The 27034-nt window shown below is 45.8% G+C and overlaps 1 protein-coding gene across 3 annotated transcripts in view; it reads left to right on the forward strand.

Moving 5' to 3' along the window:
- LOC105493785 (structural maintenance of chromosomes 1A) overlaps positions 1 to 27034 on the forward strand; it is a 63396-nt gene that overhangs the window by 2009 nt on the left and 34353 nt on the right. For all 3 annotated transcript variants that reach the window (XR_011618197.1, XR_011618198.1, XM_011761706.3), the window contains exons 2-19: positions 5678 to 5866; positions 5977 to 6089; positions 7388 to 7591; positions 7685 to 7923; positions 8573 to 8831; positions 8925 to 9065; positions 11607 to 11689; positions 11843 to 12050; positions 15121 to 15306; positions 15405 to 15584; positions 15686 to 15832; positions 15928 to 16065; positions 17188 to 17304; positions 17409 to 17515; positions 21302 to 21443; positions 24734 to 24879; positions 24971 to 25124; positions 26444 to 26554. Coding sequence is in view for 1 of the 3 variants with exons in the window: in XM_011761706.3 (XP_011760008.1) it covers positions 5678 to 5866; positions 5977 to 6089; positions 7388 to 7591; positions 7685 to 7923; positions 8573 to 8831; positions 8925 to 9065; positions 11607 to 11689; positions 11843 to 12050; positions 15121 to 15306; positions 15405 to 15584; positions 15686 to 15832; positions 15928 to 16065; positions 17188 to 17304; positions 17409 to 17515; positions 21302 to 21443; positions 24734 to 24879; positions 24971 to 25124; positions 26444 to 26554 (2864 nt within the window). In the remaining 2 variants the exon portion in view is untranslated. The remainder of the gene's footprint in view (positions 1 to 5677; positions 5867 to 5976; positions 6090 to 7387; positions 7592 to 7684; positions 7924 to 8572; positions 8832 to 8924; positions 9066 to 11606; positions 11690 to 11842; positions 12051 to 15120; positions 15307 to 15404; positions 15585 to 15685; positions 15833 to 15927; positions 16066 to 17187; positions 17305 to 17408; positions 17516 to 21301; positions 21444 to 24733; positions 24880 to 24970; positions 25125 to 26443; positions 26555 to 27034) is intronic.

Below are 27034 nucleotides of genomic sequence, written 5' to 3' on the forward strand. Positions count from 1 at the left end.
TGGTCTGCGTGATGTGCTAGTCCTGCTGTGATGAGGGAGACAAGAGTTGAGTCCAGACTTAAGATAGGACTAATTAATTGAGTACCTACTCTGTGTGTCAAGTACTTTATTTATTGGGACCCTATTTTTTCTTTTTCTTTTTTCTTTTTTTTTTGAGACAGTCTTGCTCTGTTGTCCAGGCTGGAGTGCAGTGGTGTGATCTTGGCTCACTGCAACCTCTGCCTCTTGGGTTCAAGTGATTCTTGTGCCTCAGCCTCCCAAGTAGCTGGGACTACAGGCATGCGCCACCCCATCTGGCTAGTTTTTGTATTTTTAGTAGAGATGGTGTTTTGCCCTGTTGGCCAGGCTGGTCTCAAACTCCTGGACTCAAGTGATCTACCTGCCTCAGCCTCCCAAAGTGCTGGGATTACAGGCATGAGCCACTGCACCCAGCCAAGGGACCCTTTACATTTAAATTCTCAAAATGACCCTAGGAAGGAAATGCCAATCGCTTCCTTTTTTTTTTTTTTTTTTTGAGACTGAGTCTGGCTCTGTCGCCCAGGCTGGAGTGCAGTGGCCAGATCTCAGCTCACTGCAAGCTCCGCCTCCCGGGTTTACACCATTCTCCTGCCTCAGCCTCCCGAGTAGCTGGGACTACAGGCGCCCACCACCTCGCCCGGCTAGTTTTTTTGTGTTTTTCAGTAGAAACAGGATTTCATCGTGTTAGCCAGGATGGTCTCGACCTCCTGACCTCATGATCCGCCTGTCTTGGCCTCCCAAAGTGCTGAGATTACAGGCTTGAGCCACCGCGCCTGGCCAATAGCTTCTTTTTATACATGAGGAGACTAAGGCACAGAGGTGTGATGACTTGTCCGTGGTTCTCAGAACCCATGCCTGTGCTCCTGCCACTCCAATAGAGAAGTATGTGCCACACATATTTTTAGACCTGTGAGTTGTGATTTTTTCATCTTTTTCCAGGTGAGGGAATGGAAGGTCACCTAAGAAGTAGTGAAAGTGTAGTGAAAGTAAGATTAGATCCTGGTCTGTTGGTTCTAAGCCGAAGCTTTCAAGCTTTTTTTTTTGAGACTGAGTCTCACTCTGTCACCCACGCTAGAGTGCGGTGGCGTGACCTTGGCTCACTGTAACCTCTGCCTGCTGGGTTCAAGTGTTTCCTTTTTTTTTTTTTTTTGAGATGGAGTCTCGCTCTGTCACCCAGGCTGGAGTGCAGTGGTACCATCTCAGCTCACTGCAACCTCTGTCTCCTGGGTTCAAGCGATTCTCCTGCCTCAGCCTCCTGAGGAGCTGGGATTACAGGCTTGCACCACCATGCCTGGCCAATTTTTGTATTGTTAGTAGAGATGGGGTTTCACCACGTTGGTCAGGCTGGTCTCAAACTCCTGACCCTGTGATCTGCCCACCTGGGCCTCCCAAAGTGCTGCAATTACAGGTGTGAGCCACCACGCCTGGCCTTCTTTTTTTTTTTTTTTCCCGCGGAGTCAAGGTCTTGCTCTGTCACTAAGGCTGGCATACAGTGGCACAGTCATGGCTCACTGCAGCCTCAACTTTCTGGGCTCAAGCAACCTTCCCATCTCAGCCTCCCCAGTAGCCAGGACACCTGGAGTGTGCCACCATGCCCAGCTAATTTTTGTATTTTTTGTAGAGACGGGATTTTGCCATGTTGTCCAGGCTGGTCTCAGACTCCTGAGGTCAAGTGATCCACCCACGTCTGCTTCCCAAAGTGCTGGGATTACAGGCGTGAGACGCCATGCCCAACCTAATCATAGTCTTATACCGTCTCCATGGAAGGACTTGGGCTGCTATTTTTATGGCTGAGTAGAAAGGTGTTGGAAATCAGATCTTCAGTTCAAAGTCATATATAAGTTGTTTAGGGACAGTCTTGAGATAGAAATTATAGAGACTAAACTGTTCCTCCTTATGCACCAGCCCGACTAAACTTTTCTTTTCTTTTTTTTTTTTTTGAGACAGAGTCTCTCTCTGTCGCCCAGGTTAGAGTGCAGTGGTGCCATCTCGGCTCACTGTAACCTCCATCTCCTGGGTTTAAGCAATTCTCGTGCCTCAGCCTCCTGAGTAGCTGGGATTACAGGCACACAACCATGCCTGGCTAATTTTTGTATTTTTAGTAGAGACGGGGTTTCACCATGTTGGCCAGGCTGGTCTCAAACTCCTGACCTCAGGTGATCCACCTACCTTGGCCTTTCAAAGTGCTGGGATTACAGGCATGAGCCACTGTACCCGGCCTCAACTTTTAAAACAATATCTATTTTTCTGGCCTGGAATGGTGGCTCATGCCTGTAACCCCAGCACTTTGGGAGTCCAAGGTGGAGGATCTCTGGAGCTCAGGAGTTTGAGACCAGCCTAGGCAACATAGGGAGACCCTGCTTCTACAAAAATCCAAAAACTAGCTGGGCATGGTGGCTCATGCCCATGGTTCCAGCTACTTGGGAGGCTGAGACAGGAGGATCACTTGAACCAAGGAGGTCCAGACTGCAGTGAGCTGTGATAGTGCTACTGCACTCCAGCCTGGGCGACAATCAGACCCTGTCTCAATAAATAAATAAGGTCTGGGCGTGGTAGCTTACGTCTGTAATCCCAGCACTTTAAGAGACCGAGGTGGGTGGATCACTTGAGGTCAGGAATTCGAGACCAGCCTGGCTAACATGATGAAACCCCATCTCTACTAAAAATACAAAAATTAACTAGGTGTGGTGGCACACGCTTGTAGTCCCAGTTATTCAGGAGGTTGAGGCAGGAGAATCACTTGAACTTGGTAGATGCGATCTCGGCTCACTGCAAGTGAGCCCAGATTGCACCACTGCACTCTAGCATGGGCAATAGAGCAAGACTCCATCTCAAAAAATAAATAAAATAAATAAAACTTTTTTTGTTTTCAGATTCAAAATAAATAAAATCTTTTTTGTTTTCAGATTCTAAAATGAAGAAAATAAAAGCTGTAACTCCACTACTGAAAAGATAGCCACTGTTAATGTTGAAAACCTTATTTATTTGAATAGCTGATACATGCACATGGTATACAATTTTTAAAATCCTTAAGGATATACAGTAGTAAAAAGAAGACTCCCTTGACCCTAGCTGCTTAGTTTCCTTTTCAGAGGCAATCACTACTGTACTGTTTACATCTTCATATATTTGTTTCCTATGCCTTCTCTTCTCCCAAGTTTTGTTAAGAAAATTTGCAAGCATATATGTGCATTACTTAGTCATTTGGAAGTAAATTACAGACTCAATTACATTTCACCCCTAAGTGCTTCAGCATTCACCTCTTAAAATCATCATTCTCCTGTACTACCACTATTCAGTGATCACAACTAAGAAAATTTCCTCACGTCATCAATTATGCAGTTTATATTTAAGCTTCCTTGACTTGCTCCCCAAATGTCTTTTTGTTATTTTGGAACCAGAGTCCAGTCAAAGTTTGTGCACTGTTTGCCTATGTCTCAGAAATCTCTCATGTTTTGGAATGGTTTTCTCAACCTTTTTTTTGGGGGGGGGGGGGGACAGAGTTTTGCTCTTGTTGCCCAGGCTGGAGTGCAATGGCACGATCTTGGCTCACTGCAGCCTCCCGGGTTCAAGTGAGCCTCCTGCCTCAGCCTCCTGAGTAGCTGGGATTACAGGCATGTGCCACCATGCCCAGCTAATTTTGTATTTTTAGTAGAGACGGGGTTTCTCCATGTTAGACTGGTCTGGAACTCCCAACCTCAGGTGATCCGCCTGCCTCAGCCAAGCCACTGTGCCCAGCTCAACCTTTCTTTTTAGACACTGATTTTTTGAAAAGACCAGGCCATTTGTCTTTGAGAACATCCCACATTCTGTGTTTGTGTTAAGATTTCCTCATGGAAACCTTAGTATGTTCCTCTATATTGTATTGCTGTATTTCCTAGAAACTGGAAGATAAGTCTAAAGGCTTGTTTAGATTCAAATTAGGCTGGTTATGGTGGCTCATGCCTGTAATCCCAGCTCTTTGGGAGGCCACAGCAGGAGGATCACTTGAGGCCAGGAGTTAGAGACTAACCTGGGTAACATAGCAAGACCATGTCCTTATTATAACAAAATTAAAAAAGAAAAAATAGATTCAGGTTAAATATTTTTGGCAAGATACATCATAAATGATGCTGTGTGCTTCATATTATATCAAAACAGGACTATGCTCTTTTTTTAGATGGTGGTAAAATACACATAAAATTTCCTAAATTAACTATTTTTAAGTGTACAGTTCAGTAGTGTTAAATATATTCACGTTTTTGTGCAATACAATCTCTAGAACTTTTTCATCTTGCAAAACTGAAAATCTATACCCATTAAAAACCCCCAGGCCAGGCGTGATGGCTCATGCCTGTAATCCCAGCACTTTGGGAGGCCGAGGTGGGCGAATCGCAAGGTCAGAAGATTGAGACCATCCAGGCCAACATGGTGAAACCCCGTCTCTACTAAAAATACAAAAAATTAGCTGGGCATGGTGGCGTGTGCCTGTAATCCCAGCTATTTGGGAGGCTGAGGCGGGAGAATCCCTTGAACCGGGGAGTTGGAGGTTGCAGTGAGCTGAGATCATGCCCCTGCACTCCAGCCTGGCAACAGAGCAAGACTCTATCTCAAAAGAAAAAAAAAGACTCCCATTTTCCCCTCCTCCCAGCCTATTTTTAAATTTTACTTTATATTACTATTATTATTATTTTGAATTGAGTCTCACTCTGTTGCCCTGGCTGGAATGCAATGGCACAATCTTGGCTCACTGCAACCTCCACCTCCCAGGTTCAAGCGATTCTCCTGCCTCAGCCTTCCAAAGTAGCTGGGATTACAGGCGCCCGCCACCACGCCCAGCTAAGTTTTGTATTTTTTTAGTAGAGACAGGGTTTCACCATATTGGTCAGGCTGGTCTCGAACTCCTGACCTCAGGTGATCCACCCACCTCGGCCTCCCAAAGTGCTGGGATTACAGGCATGAGCCACTGTGCCCGGCCCACTTTATATTATTTTAACATTATTGAGTTTTGTGTCTTGTTTGTTTCACCTATTGTAGGCTTTTGTCCATGTCATTAAAGGTTGTAGAACTATCCATTCTGTGAATATACTATTTCTTTAGATTGGGTTCTAGCTTCTTTTTTTAAATTATTCTTTCCTTTTTTTTTTTTTTTTCACTTTTTTTTTTTAAAGAGAGTCTTGCTATGTCACCCAGGCTGGAGGGCAGTGGTATCATCATAGCTCACTGCAGCCCTGAACTCCTGAGCTCAAGCGATCTTCCCTCCTCAGCTGAGTAGCTGGGACTACAGGCGCATGCCACCATGCCCAGCTAATTTTTAAAGTTTTTGTAGAGACTGGGTTTTGCCTTGTTGTCCAAGCTGGTTTCAAACTCCTGGCCTCAAGTGATCTTCCTGCCTCAGCCTCCCAAAGTGCTGGGATTACAGGTGTGAGTCACTACGCTTGTCCTGGGTTCTAGCTTCTGGCTGCTATATAGTAACTGCAAGAGGACTGTTTTTCCTAAGCCTTTGACCCAGAGCTTTGGTTGTGCTCAGTGTTTGTGGGGACAGAGAAGTAGTCTCTCTTCCCATTAGTCTGAGTACTGAGTGATTAGGGGACATTCTTGTTTGTCTCAATATCTTTATTCCTTTTCCTCTCCTCTTCATCCTGACTTTCCCTCTACTGCCTTGTCCCTCTTCCCTTAGGTAAGTCAAATCTCATGGATGCCATCAGCTTTGTGCTAGGTGAAAAAACCAGCAACCTGCGGGTAAAGACCCTGCGGGACCTGATCCATGGAGCTCCTGTGGGCAAGCCAGCTGCCAACCGGGCCTTTGTCAGCATGGTTTACTCTGAGGAGGGTGCTGAGGACCGTACCTTTGCCCGTGTCATTGTAGGTGGGTGAGGCCAGCCAGAAGGCTCTCCTTGGGTCCTGGGAGGTGGCTAGACTAGTGGACTGGAACAGGAAGGGGGCCTGACCCTTGCCAACTCATGCATTGTCTTGTAGGGGGTTCCTCTGAGTACAAGATCAACAACAAAGTGGTCCAACTACATGAGTACAGTGAGGAATTAGAGAAGTTGGGCATTCTCATCAAAGCTCGTAACTTCCTCGTTTTCCAGGTGGGCGTTTTTAACAGTTATTGGCTATCCCGTTTTTGCCAGACCATGTCCCATCCCCACTGTGCCTGCTCCATCTCAGGCTTTATCATCTCTCCCTTGAACTAATGTAGCACCTTGTTCACTGAGCTTCCCAACTTAAGTCTGGCCCCTAAGCCAGGTTCATCTTATGAGGACACACATTTATTTTGTTTCCCCTCCCTTTTTTCCTTAAAGCATTTCAGTGATTCCTTATTGCCTTAAAATGGTGGTTCTTAAACTGTAGTCTCCAGACCAGCAGTATCAACATTACCTGGTAACATGTTAGAAAATGCACGTTCTCAGGCCCTATCCTAGACTTCCCGACTTGGAAGAAACTGTGGGGTGGGGCACAGCAATTTGTGTTTTATCAAGCTATCCAGGTTATTATGATGATGGCTGAAATTTGAGAACTATTGCCTTAGGATGAGATCCAAACGCCTAAGCCTGTCATTCGGGAAACACCATCATCAAAATCCAAATACCATCTGCATGTTCTTCTCCTCCAGCCTGGCACTCCAGCCTACTTAAACCATTTATGGTTCTGCAAATTCACCTGCTTGCTTTGGCCTACAGGTCTTTGCATATTAATTTTCCTCTACATAGAATAACTTTTTCTCTTTATTTATTTATTTTTTTTTTGAGACGGAGTTTGGCTTGTCGCCCAGGCTGGAGTGCAGTGGCACGATCTCGGCTCACTGCAACCTCCACCTCCAGGGTTCAAGCGATTCTCCTGCCTCAGCCTCCCAAATAGCTGGGACTACAGGCGCCCGCCACCACGCCTGGCTGATTTTTATATTTTTGGTAGAGATGGGGGTTTTACCCTTTTGGCTAGGCTGGTCTTGAACTCCTGATCTCAGGTGATCTGCCTGCCTCAACCTCCCAAAGTGCTGGGATTACAGGTGTGAGCCACTGCACCTGGCCACCTTTTCTCTTTTATTTTCTTGGTTAGTTTCCCTCCATCTTCCAAACTCAGCACAGATGTCATCTTTGGGAAGCCTTCTGAGATAGATATCCCTATCAGTCTCCTACCCCCAAGCTTCATTTTATCCTTTTCCTGTGCTGCTTCTGTTACTGCACGTAACACTTTCTTGTCTTTGTCCCTTTGGCTCCCTGTGCTCCTCAGAGGGCAAGGAATTTGTCCTTAAAGCCCAGTGTGAAATGTGGCACCAGGGGCGTGGGAGAGAAAGTTGGTAACTTTTTCTGGATGAAGGAGTGGAAATGGGTAAGGTGAACTGGGCTGGCTGGGGTCTGAAGTGGAAGAGTGTTTCAACCTTTACTAGGGTGCTGTGGAATCTATTGCCATGAAGAACCCCAAAGAGAGGACAGCTCTGTTTGAAGAGATTAGTCGTTCTGGGGAGCTGGCACAGGAGTATGACAAGCGAAAGAAGGAAATGGTGAAGGCTGAAGAGGACACACAGTTTAATTACCATCGCAAGAAAAATATTGCGGCTGAACGCAAGGAAGCAAAGCAGGAGAAAGAAGAGGTAGGTGGCCAAGCTACCTCTTGGCTCTGAGGGACCAGGATGGAGCCAGTGCCTTATTGATGCACCCCTGCCACCATTCCCCTGTTTGCACAGGCTGACCGCTACCAGCGCCTGAAGGATGAGGTAGTACGAGCTCAGGTACAGCTGCAGCTCTTTAAGCTTTACCATAATGAAGTGGAAATTGAGAAGCTCAACAAGGAACTGGCCTCTAAGAACAAGGAGATCGAGAAGGACAAGAAGCGTATGGACAAGGTGGAGGATGAGCTGAAGGAGAAGAAGAAGGAGCTGGGCAAAATGATGCGGGAGCAGCAGCAGATTGAGAAGGAGATCAAGTAAGAGGCAGACCTGGGCCTGCGACTTACGGGAAACCAAGAGGCCGTGCTGTTTATTAGGGTTCCTCCGAGCCCGGAGTTCAGTACCCATACTCATTTCTCTGTTATTCTCCTGACTTGCTTTTGTAAGAACCAGACACATTTCTTGACTTGCAGTTTAGACAAATAGAATATTTAAGCACTCAGGCCCTGGGTAGACAGGTGCTCAGATGAGGGAGAACTCAAAAGGGGTGGTGGCCTTGCCAAGAAGGAGGAACCAGTGTGAGGCCTAGCCAGTGGAGTGGCTGAGAAGGCCTTCCTAGAAGAGGAAAACTGAAGCTAGAAGTTTAAAGGATAGGAATTTGAGGGGCCAACTAAGTAAATACAGGATGTTCTTGGGAGTTGTTAATGAGCGTCCTGGCCAGGGTTGAGGCAGAGTTGGTAGCTTTGCCTTATGGAGTGGCTGGCTCATAGATCCTGAAAGTCATACCTTTCAGGGAGTAGTCAGACTGCCCCTTTTTTTCAGGATCTGTGGGGCATCACACCCTTGTTCTTTTAGGTAATTCCCTGAGGTTGGCTCAGGGGCTCAAGCTCCCCTTTGGGTGAAAAGCTTGGGAACCCTCCCTTCTTCCATAGTGCTCACTGGTTTCCCCCACCCCTCTGGCAAAAGGGAGAAGGACTCAGAATTGAACCAGAAGCGGCCTCAGTACATCAAAGCCAAGGAGAACACCTCCCACAAAATCAAGAAGCTGGAAGCAGCCAAGAAGTCTCTGCAGAATGCTCAGAAGCACTATAAGAAGCGTAAAGGTGACATGGATGAGCTGGAGAAGGAGATGCTGTCAGTGGAGAAGGCCCGGCAGGAGTTTGAAGAACGGATGGAAGAAGAGAGTCAGAGTCAGGGCAGAGATTTGACCTTGGAGGAGAATCAGGTAAGCTCTGGAACGGGTTGGCAGGGAGGAGATCCCTGGGCTGACATCTGCTGACTTGGTCATCCCTGTTCTCCTTCTCTGTCCCTAATACAGGTGAAGAAATACCACCGGTTGAAAGAAGAAGCCAGCAAGAGAGCAGCTACCCTGGCCCAGGAGCTAGAGAAATTCAATCGAGATCAGAAAGCTGACCAGGACCGTCTGGATCTGGAAGAACGGAAGAAAGTAGAGACAGAGGTGGGCTATAGTTATAAGATTAGGGATGATACACAGAAAAGGATACAGGTTGAGCATTCCTAATCCAAAATAATCCAAAATCTGAAACGTTTCTGGTCTCAAGCATGTTGGATTAGAGTTACCCAAGCTGTAATGATAGTCTTTTTTTTTTTTTTTTTTTTTTTTTTGAGACAGAGTCTCGCTCCTGCCCAGGCTGGAATGCAGTGGTGCGATCTTGGCTCACCACAACTTTCGCCTCTCGGGTTTAAGCAATTCTCCTGCCTCAGCCTCCCGAGTAGCTGGGACTATAGGCGCGTGCCACCGTATCCAGCTAGTTTTTGTATTTTTAGTAGAGATGGGGTTTCACTATGTTGGCCAGGCTGGTCTTGAAATCCTGACCTTGTGATCCGCCCACCTTGGCCTCCCAAAGTGTTGAGATTACAGGCGTGAGCCACTGCACCTAGCCATGATAATCTTAATGATAATGACAATAGCTCACATCTGTTGAGCACTTAACTGTATGATAGGCAGTGTTCTTTACATGTATTCAGTCATTTAATTCTTCATTTATGATTACCTTTATGGAATGGCTACTGTTACCCTATTTTACAAATGAGGAAATTACAACACAGAGTAATTTGCCTAAGGTCACAAGATTATTGTTATTTTTGAGACAGGGTCTCTCTCTGTCACGCAGGCTGAGGTGCAATAGTGCAACCATGGCTCACTGCAGCCTTGACTTCCCAGGCTTAAGCAATCTTCCAACCAGAGCCTCCCGAGTATCCAGCACTACTGATGCTTGCCACCATGCCTGGCTGCTTTTTTTTTTTTTTTTTTTTTTTGAGAGACAAAGTCTCATTCTGTTGCCCAGGCTGGAGTACAGTGGCATGATCTCAGCTCACTGCAGCCTCTGCCTGTCGGATTCAACTGATTCTTTTTTTTAATTTTTATTGTTTTTTGAGATGCAGTTTCTCTCTTGTTGCCCAGGCTGGAGTGCGGTGGCGCCATCTCGGCTCACTGCAACCTCTGCCTCCTAGGTTCAAGCAATTCTCCTGCCTCAGCCTCCCGAGTAGCTGAAATTACAGGCACCAGCCACCATGCCCAGCTAATTGTTTTTTTTTTTTTTTGAGACGGAGTCTGGCTCTGTCGCCCAGGCTGGAGTGCAGTGGCGTGATCTCAGCTCACTGCAAGCTCCGCCTCCCGGGTTTACACCATTCTCCTGCCTCAGCCTCCCGAGTAGCTGGGACTACAGGCACCCGCCACCTTGCCCGGCTAAGTTGTTGTATTTTTTAGTAGAGACGGGGTTTCACCGTGTTAGCCAGGATGGTCTCGATCTCCTGACCTAGTGATCCGCCCGTTTCGGCCTCCCAAAGTGCTGAGATTACAGGCTTGAGCCACCGTGCCCGGCCAATTTTTATATTTTTAGTAGAGACAGGGTTTGACCTTGTTGGTCAGGCTGGTCTCGAACTCCTGACCTCAGGTGATCCACCCGCCTTGGCCTCCCAAAGTGCTGGGATTACAGGTGTGAGCCAACGCACCTGGCCCGGTTCAAGTGATTCTTGTGTCTCAGCCACCCGAGTAGATGGGATGACAGGTGGGTGCCACCACACCTAGCTAAATTTTTTGTATGTTTAGTATAGATGGGATTTCGCCATGTTGACCAGGCTTATCTTGAACTCCTGAACTCAAGTGATCCGCCCGCCTCGGCCTCCTAATTTTTTTATTTTTGTAGAGTCAGGGTTTCTGCTGGTTGCCCAGGCTGGTCTTAAACTCCTGCCTGCCTCTGTGATCAGCCTGCCTCGGCCTCCCAAAGTGTTGGGATTACAGGCGTGAGCCACTGTGCCCGGCCACTCACATAACTATTAAGTGTCAGAACCAGACCCTGGGCAGTGTAGCTCTAAAGCCCACACTCTTACCAAATATACTTCACTTACTGCCTACCTGATATCAATATTGTAATAACAACAATGATAGACAGTTGTCATAGTGTCCTAGGAGTGTACAGTGTTCCAGGCATTCTGCTAAGCACTTTTAAATATTTAAAAGAATGTTGGCCAGGCCTGGTGGATCACTTGAGGCCAGGAGTTTGAGATCAGCCTGAGTAACAGTGAGACCCTGTCTCAAACTTTAAAAAATAATAAAATGTTTTAAAAGAGGAATGTGATAGTCATTAATATTAGTAGCAACCCTATTATTAAGCACTTAATGTGTATTCTATGCAGTGGAGATTACCCACATTTTGCAGATGAGGAAACAGGTACAGAAAGGCCTGTGAAGCTTTTATCTTGATTTGAGCCTCCATGGTTGGTGAAGAAGATGCCTTGGCTGAGTAGAACACCTGTGAGAGGTTCTGGAGATCTGGGAGGCCCCCATCATCAGTTAGTAGATCCAACGGAACACCATCTATGTCTGCTTTTTAGTAGGCCTCCTATATTAGTGACAGATTATCCTGGACTGTTGGGCTCTTGGATGAGTGGGCACATAAGGGGTGTTATCTAGGGCTCCCGTGGTCTTGGCGTAAACTTGTGCAGCCCTTGGTGATAGAATACGTTTGTTTCCCAGGCCAAGATCAAGCAAAAGCTGCGAGAAATTGAAGAGAATCAGAAGCGGATTGAGAAACTGGAGGAATACATCACCACTAGCAAGTATGTAGCTCTGCAACTGTCCCCCTTACTTCCAGGCCTGTTCTTGTGACCCTACCTACCTGCCCATCTTCATGCAGGACCCCCAGAGCCTCTCTGAGCCAGGAGTATTTTTCTCACCAGCAGGAGTAACTCCTGTGTGCCCTCACTTTGTAGGCAGTCCCTAGAAGAGCAGAAGAAGCTAGAGGGGGAGCTGACAGAGGAGGTGGAGATGGCCAAGCGGCGTATTGATGAAATCAATAAGGAGCTGAATCAGGTGATGGAGCAGCTAGGGGATGCCCGCATTGACCGTCAGGAGAGCAGCCGCCAGCAGCGAAAGGCAGAGATAATGGAAAGCATCAAGCGCCTTTACCCTGGCTCTGTGGTAAGAGCAGAGGGGGAACTCATTTCCTGAGTACTTACACTCACTGTCACACGATTTTCCCAGCAGCCCTGTGAGGACCAGGTTGCCAATCCCATTTTTATTGTCAGGGGAAATGAGGCTCGGAGAGGTTTAAAAAAGCACCGCTTCTAAGTGGAAGAACTGCAGTTCAAACCCAACTTGTTCTCCTAATCTCATGTTCTTTTTTTTTTTTTTTTTTTTTTTTAATTTTTCAACCTGTCATACTAGGCAATCATGTTCTTTTCATCATAACAATTACGTTTTTCTGAAGGGTTTGTCTTGCTGTGTCCATGCCTCTGGGAGGGGAATTGGAAAACCAGGAAAGATTTTGGAGGCAGGTGGGACCATGGGGCTGGAATTACTCTCCCAGGAAGTAGCTCTGTGCAGTCTTCTATATGGGCTCTCTTGGCATGTATTAACTGGCCCAGTAGCTTTTAGGGACACCCTGAGCTTTATCAGACCTCTTGATCTTTTGACCTCTTTCACCCAATCCTGAGTTCCCAGGTTCCTTGAATATTATCCCATACCTGGGTTCAACTTAGTTTGGTTCCACTAATATTTCCCTGTCACTTCTCTAGAGGCTCTGCTGGGGAGGTAGGTATGATTAGAGTCAGTCCCTGCTCTCTTAATCTGATAGTTCTTAGGGAACCAGGCTTGGTTTTGGAGACTGCGGGAAGGGAACTGGTAAAAGAGATGGATTGATTGATTGATTGATTGATTGATTGATTGATTTTGAGATAGAGTCTTGCTCTTTCGCCCAGGCTGGAGTGCAGTGGCACAACCTCGGCTCACTGCAATCTCCGCCTCCTAGGCTCAAGCGATTCTCCTGCCTTAGCCTCCCAAGTAGCTGGGATTACAGGTGCCCACCACCATGCCCAGCTAATTTTTTTGTATTTTTAGTAGAGACAGGGTTTCACCATGTTGGCCAGGCTGGTTTTAAACTCCTGACCTCAAGTGATCTGCCCGCCTCAGCCTCCCAAAGTGGTAGGATTACAGGCGTGAGCCACCATGCCCAGCCAGATTTATTTCACTAAGTACTTGTGAAAATTTGAAATAATATATGTAAGATATTTGGCATAGTGCCTGGGTGGCGGTGGTCTGTAAAATGGTAAATGAGGTTTAGAAAGATGATCCTGGATTCAGACACGACTGCTTGAAGTCATTGCTTGGGAGCCATAATAGTCTTTTTCTTTATAGCATGGGGGCTGTGTTCTTCTGTGAGATAGGAAAAAACCGAAGTGTTTTTTCTACTCTCACACAACCAGCACAACACTTCACTTCTGACACCAGAAGTTTTGGGGTTTTTCCTCACACACCAAGCAATTCTCCAGCAGACACCAGCTGGGTGACCTATAATTCACTTCAACTCTGACACTATTTATCTGGAGATAGCATCAGATCCCATGGGTTAGGGGCTCAGTCTAAGACTTCAGATGCCAATTGCAAGTCTCAGGTTGTGACTTGTGGTTCTGACTGACCTGCTGTAAATTACAGTTCCTGAGAATTCCTCCCTGGGTTCGATTAATTTACTAGTGCAGCTCACAGAACTCAGGAAAATGTTTTACTTATGTTTACCCATTTATTATGAAGGATATTACAAAGGATGCAGAGAATAGCCAGATGGATGCATAAGGCAGGGTATGGGGGAAGAGGTGTGAAGCTTCCATGCCCAATCTGGGCAAGCCACCCTCCAGGTACCCCCACACAGGGGCTTCATTACATAGGCCTGATTGATCAAATCATCAGCCATCGGTGATCAGTTCAAACTTCAGCCACTCTCCCCTTCTGAAGGTTGTGGGGGTGGAGCTAAGAGTCGCAAATCTCATCCTGCCTTGGTCTTTCTGGTAACCAGCCCCTATCCAGAAGCTATCTATGGGCCTCTAGCCATAATCATCTCATTAACATACAAAATGCTCATTCCTGAGATTCTAAGGGTTTTAGGGGTTGTGTGTCGGGAACTCCCGTGTAGAAGACTAAATATATATTTCATAAAACACCACAGTCCACTTTGATCTTCAAACGCAGATCCCTTACATCAGAACAATCATGTAATAGAAAGAGGCTGGGGGCCAGCGGATCACTGGAGGTCAGGAGTTCGGGACCAGCCTGGCCAACATGGTGAAACCCCATCTACTAAAAGTACAAAAATTAGCTGGGCATGATGGTGGGCACCTGTAATCCCAGCTACTCAGGAGGCTAAGGCAGGAGAATCACTTGAACCTGGGAGGTGGAGGTTGCAGTGAGCTGGTATTACGCCCCTGCACTCCAGCGTGGGCTGCAGAGTGAGACTTCGTCTCCAAAAAAAAGTAGAAAAATAACTGGTACATTACTAGAATCCCATTTAGTCATTAATTAATAATTAGTTTAGTCCATGATCATGTCATGAAAATGTTTCCTAGGGTGAGACCATTCAGGTTTGCAGGCTTTTATTCAATCTTGTTAGGTTCCAAAATGAGGAATGTTCTCAGCAAACATAGCTTCACACTTTCAGGCATCTGGGATAATTGTGCTAAGAGACAATATCTCATGCTCTGAACCTGTTTTGAGGTGTTAATATAATACTGAGTTTCCCTCATTACATAACTCATTTATTCATTTCTTTACCTCCCTTCTGTTGCCCAAACTTTTCCACCTTTGGAAGGGACATTAGGATTGGCCACTGTGCTGATCTAGAGTGCACACAGCAAGCCAGTCTACAATTGCCTCCTCCTCAGTCCATACAGTTCCATTCAGTTAAGGTAGGGTTACTTGGGTACAGAACTAGTGGGCTGTCTTTTTTGTTTGTTTTGAGACAGGGTCTTATTATGTTACCCAGGCTGGTCTTGAACTCCTGGACTTAAGCGATCCTCCCACTGCAACCTCCCAAGTAGCTAGGATTACAAGCACACACCACCATGCTTGGTATTGGGTTATCTTAACCACTAGGCAATACAGTTGCGTTCACTTCCTGATATAGATTCTAGTCTGTCCCCCTTTCCACACTGGGAATTAGGATTCCTGAGCCAGCTCCCAAAAGCTTCATACTTCAGTTTTCCCTTCCTACTTTACTCAGTATGGCCGCCTCATTGACCTGTGCCAGCCCACACAAAAGAAGTATCAGATTGCTGTAACCAAGGTTTTGGGCAAGAACATGGATGCCATTATTGTGGACTCGGAGAAGACAGGCCGGGACTGTATTCAGTATATCAAGGAACAGCGTGGGGAGCCTGAGACCTTCTTGCCTCTTGACTACCTGGAGGTGAGGCTTCTTGGGGATTGGGTCAGGCCAGTGTTCAAGGGCCCCTCTTCTAGTACTCCCTGTTTGTGTTCTGCCACTGACTGAGCTTCTCCCCACAGGTGAAGCCTACAGATGAAAAACTCCGGGAGCTGAAGGGGGCCAAGCTAGTGATTGATGTGATTCGCTATGAGCCACCTCACATCAAAAAGGCCCTGCAGTATGCTTGTGGCAATGCCCTTGTCTGTGACAACGTGGAGGATGCCCGCCGCATTGCCTTTGGAGGCCACCAGCGCCACAAGGTGTGGATTCTCTTGCCCAGGTTGAAGCTGGACAGGCTCAGTACTGGAGATTCATTTGTTCAGCTTCTTCCCCTCTTCTCTTTTCCCCCTGCTGTGTGTAGACTGTGGCACTGGATGGAACCCTATTCCAGAAGTCAGGAGTGATCTCTGGTGGGGCCAGTGACCTGAAGGCCAAGGCGCGGCGCTGGGATGAGAAAGCAGTAGACAAGTTGAAAGAGAAGAAGGAGCGCTTGACAGAGGAGCTGAAAGTAAGCCACAGGCAGTGCTGTTTTTAGCAGTGGGAGTCCTAAGCCTAGGTCAACCACCACCTTACCACCTAGCCCTTCTTTCTTGTTCCCTTCAGGAGCAGATGAAGGCAAAACGGAAAGAGGCAGAGCTGCGTCAGGTGCAGTCTCAGGCCCATGGACTGCAGATGCGGCTCAAGTACTCCCAGAGTGACCTAGAACAGACCAAGACACGACATCTAGCCCTGAATCTGCAGGTGGGGCCTGGCCTTCAGCCCTGTTCTCCAAAGGCCATCCACACATTCCTGGCCTAGGTTTCTCTGAGGGTGGGGAACTTGTTTCACTTCCCTGTCTCCTCCCAGCCTGCCGCAGGAAGCCAAGTATAGCATAGAGTCAGACAGCCAGGGATTCAGAGCTTGGCTCTGCGTTGAGTATGACATTAGGCAAGTAATTTCACCTCTCAGTGTCAACCTTCACATCTTAATCTGTGAAATGCAAGTTAAGATAATACCTACTCGGCCGGACACGGTGGATCACCTGAGATCAGGAGTTGGAGACCAGCCTGGCCAACATGATGAAACCCTGTCTCTACTACAAATATAAAAAATTAGCCGAGCATGGTGGCAGGCGCCTGTAATCCCAGCTACTTGGGATGCTGAGGGCAGGAGAATTGCTTTAACCTGGGAGGTGGAGGTTGCAGTGAGCCAAGATCGCGCCATTTTACTCCAGCCTGGGTGACAGAGACTCTGTCTCAAAATAAATAAATAAATGATACCTACTTTATAGGGTCATTATTGAATGAGTTAACATGTAAAGTGCCTAAGACTGCTATGTGTTCAGTTTATGTTAGGTGCTATTGTTAGCATAATTTGTTCATTCAGCAATTTGAATTTTTGAAAGTGAGCTGTGGGCATTTCAGTCCCTGCTTGTGGTAGTGGTGGGGTGGGGGGCAGTACTGTTCTAGGTATATTAATGTTTTTTTTTTATTATTATTATCGGGTACTTCCCCAGACCACCCTGGAGGTCTTATGTGTAGTGTGTGTATTTATCTATCTTTTTCTAAACTCAAAAACCCTAAACTGAATTCTGAAACAACTCTGCCCCCAGGGGTTATAGATCAAAGATTGGGACCTGTACCTAATGATGTTTACTGTGTGCCCAGCCCTGTGGATTGAAGCTGGCTGAACTGGATGCCAGGGAAGAAGCCATGTGATGGCTTCTGTGCAACATCATGGAGACTTGACTAGGGCAGTAGTGCTAAGCCAGGTTCTCTCAGATGTGGAGAGCTAGCCCTTCCTGACTGTGGGACCAATGCAGTCAAGGTAGCTTTTCCTCCAAGGACCCTGGTCTGTTTTGTCCTCTCAACCCATTGCCTGTAGGAAAAATCCAAGCTGGAGAGTGAGCTAGCCAACTTTGGGCCTCGCATTAATGATATCAAGAGGATCATTCAGAGCCGAGAGAGGGAGATGAAAGACTTGAAGGAGAAGATGAACCAGGTTGGTAGGGTGTGGGCCATGCCAGCGTGTGCGTCAGGGCAGGACTGGGACTGGAAGCAGGACAGACTAAAAGGGCCGATGCCCTCCCTGGCTTCTCTTCTCAGGTAGAGGATGAGGTGTTTGAAGAGTTTTGTCGGGAGATCGGTGTGCGCAACATCCGGGAGTTTGAGGAAGAGAAGGTGAAACGGCAGAATGAAATCGCCAAGAAGCGGTAGGTGGGAGGATTGGTAGAAGATATTGGGATGCCCTTGAGGCTCTAACCTGACATCCTTGGAAAACCAGATGCTGTCATAGGCAAGGGTCAGCTCTTAGAACTGTGTGAGTTTATGTAGGTAGGCCTTAAAGAACAGAAATCAGGAGGGGCAGTATGGCATAGTTATAGTGGTTAAGAGTGCTAACTCTAAACTTGATTTCCTGGATTCTTGGATTACAGCCCCAGCTCCACAACTCGTTATCTTTGGCAGTGACTTGACTTCTGTAAGCTGCAGTATCTGCAGAATGGTATAATGATACCTATCTCATGGCATTGTTGGGAGGATCAGGTGAAATAATTTCTTTTTTTAAGATTACCTGTTTTCCTTTTTTTTTTTTTTCCCTGAGACAGGGTCTCACCCTGTTGCTGAGACTGGAGTGCAGTGGCAACCTTGACCTTCCCAGGCTCAGGTGGTCCTCCCACCTCAGCCTCCTGAGTAGCTGGGACTACAGATGTTTGCCACCACACCCGGCTAATTTTTGTTTTTCTGGGTTTTTTTTGTTGTTGTTGTTGTAGAAGTGGGGTTTTGCCATGTTGCCCAGACTGGTCTGGAACTCGGGCTCAAGTGATCCTCCTGCCTCAGCCTCCCAAAGTGCTTGGATTACAGGTGTGAGCCATAGTGCCAGCCTTTTTTTTTTTCCTCAAGATGGAGTCTTGCTCTGTCGCCCAGGTTGGAGTACAGTGGCATGATCTCGGCTCACTGCAATCTCCGCCTCCCAGGTTCACGCAATTCTTCTGCCTCAGCCTCCCGAGTAGCTGGGACTACAGGTGTACTCCACCATGCCCGGCTAATTTTTTGTATTTTTAGTAGAGATGGGGTTTCACCATGCTGGCCAGACTGGTCTCGAACTCCTGACGTTGTGATCCGCCCACCTTGGCTTCCCAAAGTGCTGGGATTACAGGCATGAGCCACCACACCTGGCCCCAACCCCCGCCTGGCCTTTTTTTTTTTTTTTTTTTTTTTTTTAACCTTTTTAAAAGGTATTTAGCAGCTCACATAGCATCTACTAAGAACAAGAAATACTAGCTTTTGTTGTTATTATAATGGGCAATGTGAGGTGGAGGGAGGCGGGAGATTAAATTCTTGGTTGAAACAATAGCCAGAAGAAAATAATCTTCTCGTTTTTCCTCACTTTAGTTGATTGATTCATTCAACAAACCTTTGTTGAGTACCTGCCTTGTGCCAGGTTGTCTTGTGCTAGGTATTGGAAGGGAGACGAGGGAGATGGAGGTAAGACAGATGAACACAACACAGTCTTTGCTGAAGGACGTCATCCCTTGTAACCTGGGCTTCAGTTAGCAGTTTAGCGCTTTGCCCATACAGTAAATATTCATTGCTGTCCTACCTTAAGCCAGTCTCAAGGGATACAGAATTGAATCAGACTCTTGTTTCTTTCCTCAGGAAACTATAGAGTACTGGGGGAAACATCAATTTGAGGACAGTGTGATCAATGGTGTAATTATGGTAGATACAAAATGCTGAAGAAATTTTCAAGGAACTGCAAATCAACAACAGGAAAAATAAAATCAATGACAAGAAACCCAGTAGAAATGTGGCAAAGTACTTATGATATCTAATGCAATGAAAAAAGTTAAAAAAACAAAAGTGGCAAAGAATATAGATAGGCTTTCATGGAAAGAGAAGTTCAAGTGGCTAATGACCATAGGAATTGAGGTCTAACCTCTTAATCAGAAATGCAAATTAAAAAGTCTAACAGTATTTGGTGGAAATCTATAGATGTCCTGTGTACTATGTGGAAAAAAAATATATATCTATATATCTATATATATATATACCTATGGGTATATATCCCACAGAGAGTCTTGCCATAGGGTCCCAAAGAGACACACATTCAGTGTTATTCATCTTGGCATAACTTGTAGTAGTGGGACATTGGTGGCAATGTAGACGGCCATTACTGGGGGAAGCATAAGTCAAATGAATATATAGACTGGAGTACCATGTAGGAGTTCACAGCAAGAACTAGATTTGTGGGCAGTAGTGGATAACTTATAAACCGGATATTGACCAGAAAAAAGAATAAAGTTTGTAACACAGTAGATTTGTGTAAATTTTAGGTCTAAGATATTTTACAAGGATATGCATTTTTAAGGAATGCATGTGTGTATGTCACTTGTGGTGTATGTTCACAGTAGGGAAGGTAATGGGAATGGAAATTGGGGATTGAAACAAAGGACAAGGGAAGAGTCTTGCCCAGGCAGTGATGATAAGTGTGTTATGAACTGTGGGATATGATTAACTCGCTTCTGCACCTGAAGTCTAAAAACGGAGGAACCCAACAAAGTGTAATAGAAACTAGGAACCTGCTCAGGAAAGGTTTTACAAAACAGGGAGTGATGACTGGAGACTGAAGAGTGAGTAGGATTTAGCCAGCCAGGCAGCAACAGAAAAAGGGAATTCCAGGCAGAGAGAACAGCATGCTTGGAGGTATGAGAGAGCATGCCTTGTTCTGGATACTAAGTAGTTTTTAATGTCTGGAGCATAAAAGCAGGGTCAGGAAGAAGGCGGGGAGTGGTGGAGAGGTCAGCAGGGGCCGGAACACAGAGGCCTTTATGAGTCATACTTAGGAGATTGGACATAAAATTGCATAGCTCAAAATTATAGTTACATTTCATTTGGATTATAGTGGCTAATAGGTTTAAGCTGCTAGCATGACATCTGGCAGCATCTGTCACACCATATTGGGAGCTGGAGAGGGCAATTGGAAGTTAGTCCTGCCTGGCCTGCCAGTGCCTGTGTATGCTGGTTGCATACTCTGAGTTTCTGAAGAGATGGAGAGGAGGACAATAGCAGGAATCCAGTATTTTCTCCATGTTTTTGTACTACCCAAGTTCTGCCCTTTAAGAGCTTTTGGGGGCAGAAGTTGGGATGCTGTAATTGAAGCCCTTGGACAAAAGTAAGCTGAGTACAGTCAATATACCTGGTGATAATAGCAACTAAAATTAATTGAGTAGTTATCGTGGACCCGGTGTGGTTCTAAGGACTTTATACATATTAACTCATTTAAAAATCTCCCAATAACCCTAAGGTAAGTACTATTATTATGTCCATTTTGCAGATGGGGAAACAGGCCTGGAGAGTATAACCAACTTGCCTGAATCACACTACTAGTAAGTGGCAGAGTTGAGATGCCAGTCTTATTAATCCACTACATTATATTGCAGTGGTGGTATACTAGAAAGAGCCCGAGTTTTGGTGTTAAATCTGGGTTTCAGTCTCACATGTGCCATTTACTAGCTGTGTGGCCTTAGGCAAGGTCTTTTACCTCTTGGCCTAAGTTTTCCTCATTTGTAAAATTAGGATAATAATGCCTACTTGCAGAGCTGTTGATTAGAGGATTAGAGATAATATATGTAAAGTACATAGAAGCTTAATAAATAGGAATTACCATAGCTGGTGGCTTCAGATGGACTCTTATGCCTCCTTGTAGGAACTTGGAGGGCGCTAGGGTCTCCAGTGTTTAAAGGGGAATAAATAAGGTTTGGCCGAATCTTCCCTGCCTTATACCATGTCTACAGGGCTAGGCTGAGGAACTTATTTCTTCAGCTTCAGGGGACCGTTTTATGTGCATATGGATGGATGAAGCAGGTTGTGACTGAAAATCAGTAACTCTTGGTCCCTGAGCCCTGGGTCTAGTTTCCCTTTCTTCCCATAGCCGGATTTTGTGCATTGGTTATCTCTGATGAGATTATGAGTGATTCTCCCCCCACTTTTATACACAGTTTGGAGTTTGAGAATCAGAAGACTCGCTTGGGCATTCAGTTGGATTTTGAAAAGAACCAACTGAAGGAGGACCAGGATAAAGTACACATGTGGGAGCAGACAGTGAAAAAAGATGAAAATGAGATAGAAAAGCTCAAAAAGGTAAGGAAGGAAAGAATTAAAAGACAGACTAACAACTGGGAGGAAAAAATGGGAAGAAATATGACAGAAAGATAATGTCCACAACTTAGAAATTTCTCATCTAAACCAGTAAGAAAAATATCAAGACCTAAACAGGAAAAATGGATAAGTGTCACAGACAGTTCAAGAAGACTTTCAAATAGTCCCTAAACCCATACAAATAATTTAGTCTTACTAAAGAAATGCAAATTAAAGCAACAGTCAGATGCAGTGTATTTTCTAGTACATCATGGAAAATGTAAAAACAAAGGACACAATGCTTGAATACCAGCCATAGTATAGGAGACCAGTATTCTTTTTTTTTTTTTTTTTTTTGAGATGGGGTCTTGCTATGTTGCCCAGGCTGGAGTGCAGTGGCACCATCTCAGCTACTGCAACCTCCGCCTCCCGGGTTCAGCCAATTCTCCTGCCTCAGCCTCCCGAGCATTTGGGACTACAGGTGCGTGCCACCAAGCCCAGTTAATTTTTGTATTTTTAGTAGAGACGGGGTTTCACCATATTGGCCAGGCTGGTCTCGAACTCCTGACCTCGTGATCCACCCGCCTCGGCCTCTCAAAGTGCTGGGATTACAAGCATGAGCCACCGTGCCTGGCCAGGAGACCAGTATTTTTAATGTAATGTGGCACCATCCTTCAAGAAGCTTCACAATGCATTTATACCCTATAACTCAGTAATACCTGAGGAGATCATCCAAAATGCTGGCAAGGCTTTATGTGAACACTTTGATGTTTTTAACAAGCATTATTTATAGTTCCAAATTGGAAACTACTCAGTGCCCCTTGGAAAGTGGGAATTTAGCAAATCATGCAACATTTGTAAAATTATTTATGTAGTGTCTTCAAACTTTAGTAATACACAGACCCTTTTTAAAGGAAAAGTAGTCCCTAAGATTGCCATTGTTGCCTTAAATCCGTGATGTTACTTACGTATATACAAATATATATACTTGGAACACTTAACCAAATGCTAAGACTAAGTTAAAAATTAAATACTAGCAAAATGAGCAAAATTTAGATTGACCATGTAAATTCAGTGCAACAAATGATGGTGTTTTGCTGAAACCTAGTCACTTCACAGTGTGACTGTGCTACTGACTGGTACAGCTCAGTTCTTTTGAGCTTAGCATGCCTGTGCCACCATGTATTGTGTGATGACTCAATTTTCTCACACTCTTTCTCTTTAAACTACTATGAAGCCTTTGTTCCTTACATCATTCCCTCCTGAGGTGATTTGGCCTTCACTTGGTTTGAACTTACTGTTTGACTTTCGTCTGCCTATGTTTGTTGCTTGTTTGTGTGTTTTCTTCATTAACCCCTGATGATTAAAGTAGTACTCTTTGGTGTCTGAAATTTTTTTTTTTTTTTGAGACGCAGTTTCGATCTTGTTGCCTAGGCTGGAGTGCAATAGCATTCGGCTCACTGCAACCTCTGCTTTCCGGGTTCAAGCAAGACTCCTGCCTCTGCCTCCCGAGTAGCTGGGATTACAGGCGCCCGCCACCCCGCCCGGCTAATTTTTTGTAATTTTAATAGAGATGGGGTTTCACGATGTTCGCCAGGCTGGTCCCGAACTCCTGGCCTCAAGTGATCCACTCGCCTCGGCCTCCCAAAGTGCTGGGATTACAGGTGTGAGCCACCGCGCCCAACCTGGTGTCTGAAATCTTAAATGCAGTTGTAGCTTGGGCAGTAAAATCCTGAGGCAAGACAAGTTAGATACCTAGATGATTTGGGATATTACATATACGCAATTTTTTTACTTTTTATTTTGAAATAATTTTCAACTTTGCAAAAAATTGCAAGGAATAGTACAAAGAACTCCTATCTACCCATCACCAAGATTCATCGATCATCAACATGTTGCCACATTATCTTTTGCATTCTCTTGCTCTATATATATGCTTATTATTTTTTATGAGCCATTTGGGAGTAAATTGCAGATATATCTCCTTTATGTGATTATTATTATTTTTTTTTTTTTGAGACAGGGTCTCACCCTGTCGTCCAGTTTGGAGTGCAGTGGGACAATCTCAGCTCACTGCAACCCCCGCCTCCCGAGCTCAAGTGATCCTCCCACCTCAGCCTCTCAAGTAGCTGGGACCACAGGCGTGCACCACCACACCCAGCTAATTTTTGTATTTTTTGTAGAGGCGGGGTTTTGCCTTGTTGTCCAGGCTGGTCTCGAACTCCTGGGCTCAAGCAGTCTGCCTACCTTGGCTTCCCAAAGTGCTGGAATCACAAGTGTAAGCCACTCCACCAGGCCCCCTTTATGTGACTTAAGATCAAAATGAAAACAAAAATTTTCCTTTTTAAAAATCAGAACATTATACATAAGGCTACGGTCCCCTTTGGCTGATCCTAGTCCCCTTCCTCTTACCAGAGGTGATTCTTCCAGACCCTTTAAGGATTTACTTAAATACTTGTACATTTACATATGTGTATTCATAGAAAGTGCACAGTATTGTTTGTGTGGGTTTTTTTTTTTTTTAAAAATAATGTTACTATACTGCACATGACAGAAAGTTTTGATGTAGAAAAAAATGCTTAAATATAACATTTAGTCAGAATACAGAGTTTTAATTACAATCTAGTCCCAACTATGTAAAGCTGTCTGTAAATAATGCTGAGAGAAAATGTGCTAGAATGTTAATTGATTATCTAACTGATGAGATTGTGAGTGATTCCCCTCTTAATACTTTCTCTATACTTTTTTTTTTTTTTTTTTTTTTTTTGAGACTGAGTCTGGCTCTGTCGCCCAGGCTGGAGTGCAGTGGCCGGATCTCAGCTCACTGCAAGCTCCGCCTCCCGGGTTTACGCCATTCTCCTGCCTCAGCCTCCGGAGTAGCTGGGACCACAGGCGCCCGCCACCTCGCCCGGCTAGTTTTTTGTATTTTTTAGTAGAGACGGGGTTTCACCGTGTTAGCCAGGATGGTCTCGATCTCCTGACCTTGTGATCCGCCCGTCTCAGCCTCCCAAAGTGCTGGGATTACAGGCTTGAGCCACCGTGCCCGGCTTACTTTCTCTATACTTTTAACTTTCGTACATACACTAGATCACTTGTAAAATTGGGGTGTGTGGGAGAGGACAACCAAATTTTAAAAAGATAGGAGGCTGAGGGGTGATGGGGGTGTGAAAGCAAAGCTCATTGATGAGTGACTCCAATAAACTGCCTAGTAGGAAGGGTGGGAGCAGGAGAATATCCCAGGGTAAGATGGGGAAAGTCTTCACCTATTGTCCTGTTCCCACTGCTGGGACCAGGAGGAACAAAGACACATGAAGATCATAGATGAGACCATGGCTCAGCTACAAGACCTGAAGAATCAGCATCTGGCCAAGAAGTCGGAAGTGAATGACAAGAATCACGAGATGGAGGAGATTCGTAAGAAACTGGGGGGCGCCAACAAGTGAGTGGGTTCAGGCCTGGGGTGGGAGGACATAGATAGAGCAGGCAGCCTGCCAGATTTGGGTCTCACCTAGCCCCTGGACCTTTTTTAGGGAAATGACCCATTTACAGAAGGAGGTGACAGCCATTGAGACTAAGCTTGAACAGAAGCGCAGTGACCGTCACAACTTGCTACAGGCCTGTAAGATGCAGGACATTAAGTTGCCACTGTCAAAAGGCACCATGGATGATATTAGTCAGGAAGAGGTGAGTATTGTGGCTGGTGGTGGGAGTGGGCTATGAACATCATTAACCAGGGATGGGGAGTGAAAGTGATCAGGAAGGGCAATGAGAGAGAGAAACGTGGGCAGATGGTGAAGGGACATGAAAAGGGATGCAGGACTGATGAGGCAAGGTGCAGTGGTGAACGCAGGTGAGGCGGAAGGTAATAATAGCTTTGGTGTGAGAGAGAAGTTGAATTGGGAGTAGAGCTGCAAGCCAGTGAGTGGGTGGTGAAAGAGTTGAGCCAGGAAAGAATGAAGTAATTCATTAACCCTAGGGACCTGAGCTATATTAGCTCCAGCAGGTGACATAAATTGGTAGGAGTGGGAATTGAGGGACATTAGCCAAGAGCAAAGGAAGACAGAAAGCTGGGGGACCTGAGGATGATAGCTTAGCTGCAGTGAGGGAGATTGGCCAGGAGAGGGTTGGGTAAGGGACATCAGCAATGCAGAGGTGAGGAGGTTTAGTTACAGGAAAACCAGAGATACTAGTCAAAGAGGAGCAGTGGAAGCAAAGATTTGTAGCAAGGGGATGGGAAATGTTAACTGAGAGGGGATTTGCATATATTAATATCTTGTCTTAGACCTAGTCATATATCTCAGTCCCATGTGTCTTTCTCCCTCCTCACTTTCCAAATGGCATTTCAGTTTAATTCAGTAAAATATTTTGAATACCAGAAATGTTCTGGGCATCATGGTAGCATGTGACATAATTACCCCAATCCTAACCACAGGCCTGCCAGACAGGCATTATCCCCACATTACAGGTGAAGGGACTGAGGATCTGAGAATGTGACTTGCCCAAAATCACAATGTTAGTAAGTGGTAGACCTCAATTTTTTTTTCTTTTTGAGATAGAGTCTTGCTTTGTCACCCAGCCTGAAGTGCAGTGCCGTGATCTTGGCTCACTGCAGCCTCCGCCTCCCAGGTTCAGGTGATTCTTGTGCCTCAGTCTCCCACGTAGCTGGGATTACAGGCATGCACCACCACTCCTGGCTAATTTTTGTATTTTTAGTACAGACAGGGTTTCACCATGTTGGCCAGGCTGGTCTCAAACTCCTGACCTCAAGTGATTCACCTGCCTTGGCCTCCCAAAGTGCTGGGATTATAGGTGCAACCCACTGCGCCTGGCCATAGAGCTCAATTTTGAACTTGAGTCATTCTGCCTGCAAAGCCTCTGTTCCTTCTGCCATGGTGCTTTCTAGCAAGGTGCTTTCTCAAAGATTGAAGGCTGCAAAGGAGCTCCCTATAGAGGTGCACTCTCATGGCCAGTCTGCTCCACTTGACTCTCTGTTGCCATTGCAGGGTAGCTCCCAGGGGGAGGACTCAGTGAGTGGTTCACAGAGAATTTCCAGTATCTATGCACGAGAGGCCCTCATTGAGATTGACTACGGTGATCTGTGTGAGGATCTGAAGGTGAGGATCAGCCACAGGGGTATGTGGAGGTGGGAGTTGGGTGGGAGTGGGACCATCTTCCTAGCTGTCCAGAGAGGGGGTTAGCCCATCGGGGAAAGCTGGCAAGGGAGGGAGTATTGAGTTGTGAGGCAGGATCTCCCCCTCATATACACACAGACATATGCACATTCCCTACCCCACACCCCGAGTTACTCCTGCCCTTTCCTGCTATCAGTCTTCCCCTTACCTGTGTGTATATAACTAAGCTAAGCCTAGGTACACACAGAGAAGAGACTTCAGTACAGTGAACAGATTGACCTCAGGTGTTCCTTAGGGCTCTTTCCTCCTCACTTGGCATTCTTTCATCCTGGGTATCACTTCACTTCCATGGCTTCCACTGCAATCTCTATGCTAGGTCCCACAGGTACCTCAAACCCTAGCCTTCCTCCCCATATTTACCCATCTCAGTCCCATTCACATGCTCAGCCAGAAATCTGAGCC

The sequence above is a fragment of the Macaca nemestrina genome, chromosome X (genome assembly GCF_043159975.1).
Source record: "Macaca nemestrina isolate mMacNem1 chromosome X, mMacNem.hap1, whole genome shotgun sequence".
Classification (NCBI taxonomy): domain Eukaryota; kingdom Metazoa; phylum Chordata; class Mammalia; order Primates; family Cercopithecidae; genus Macaca; species Macaca nemestrina.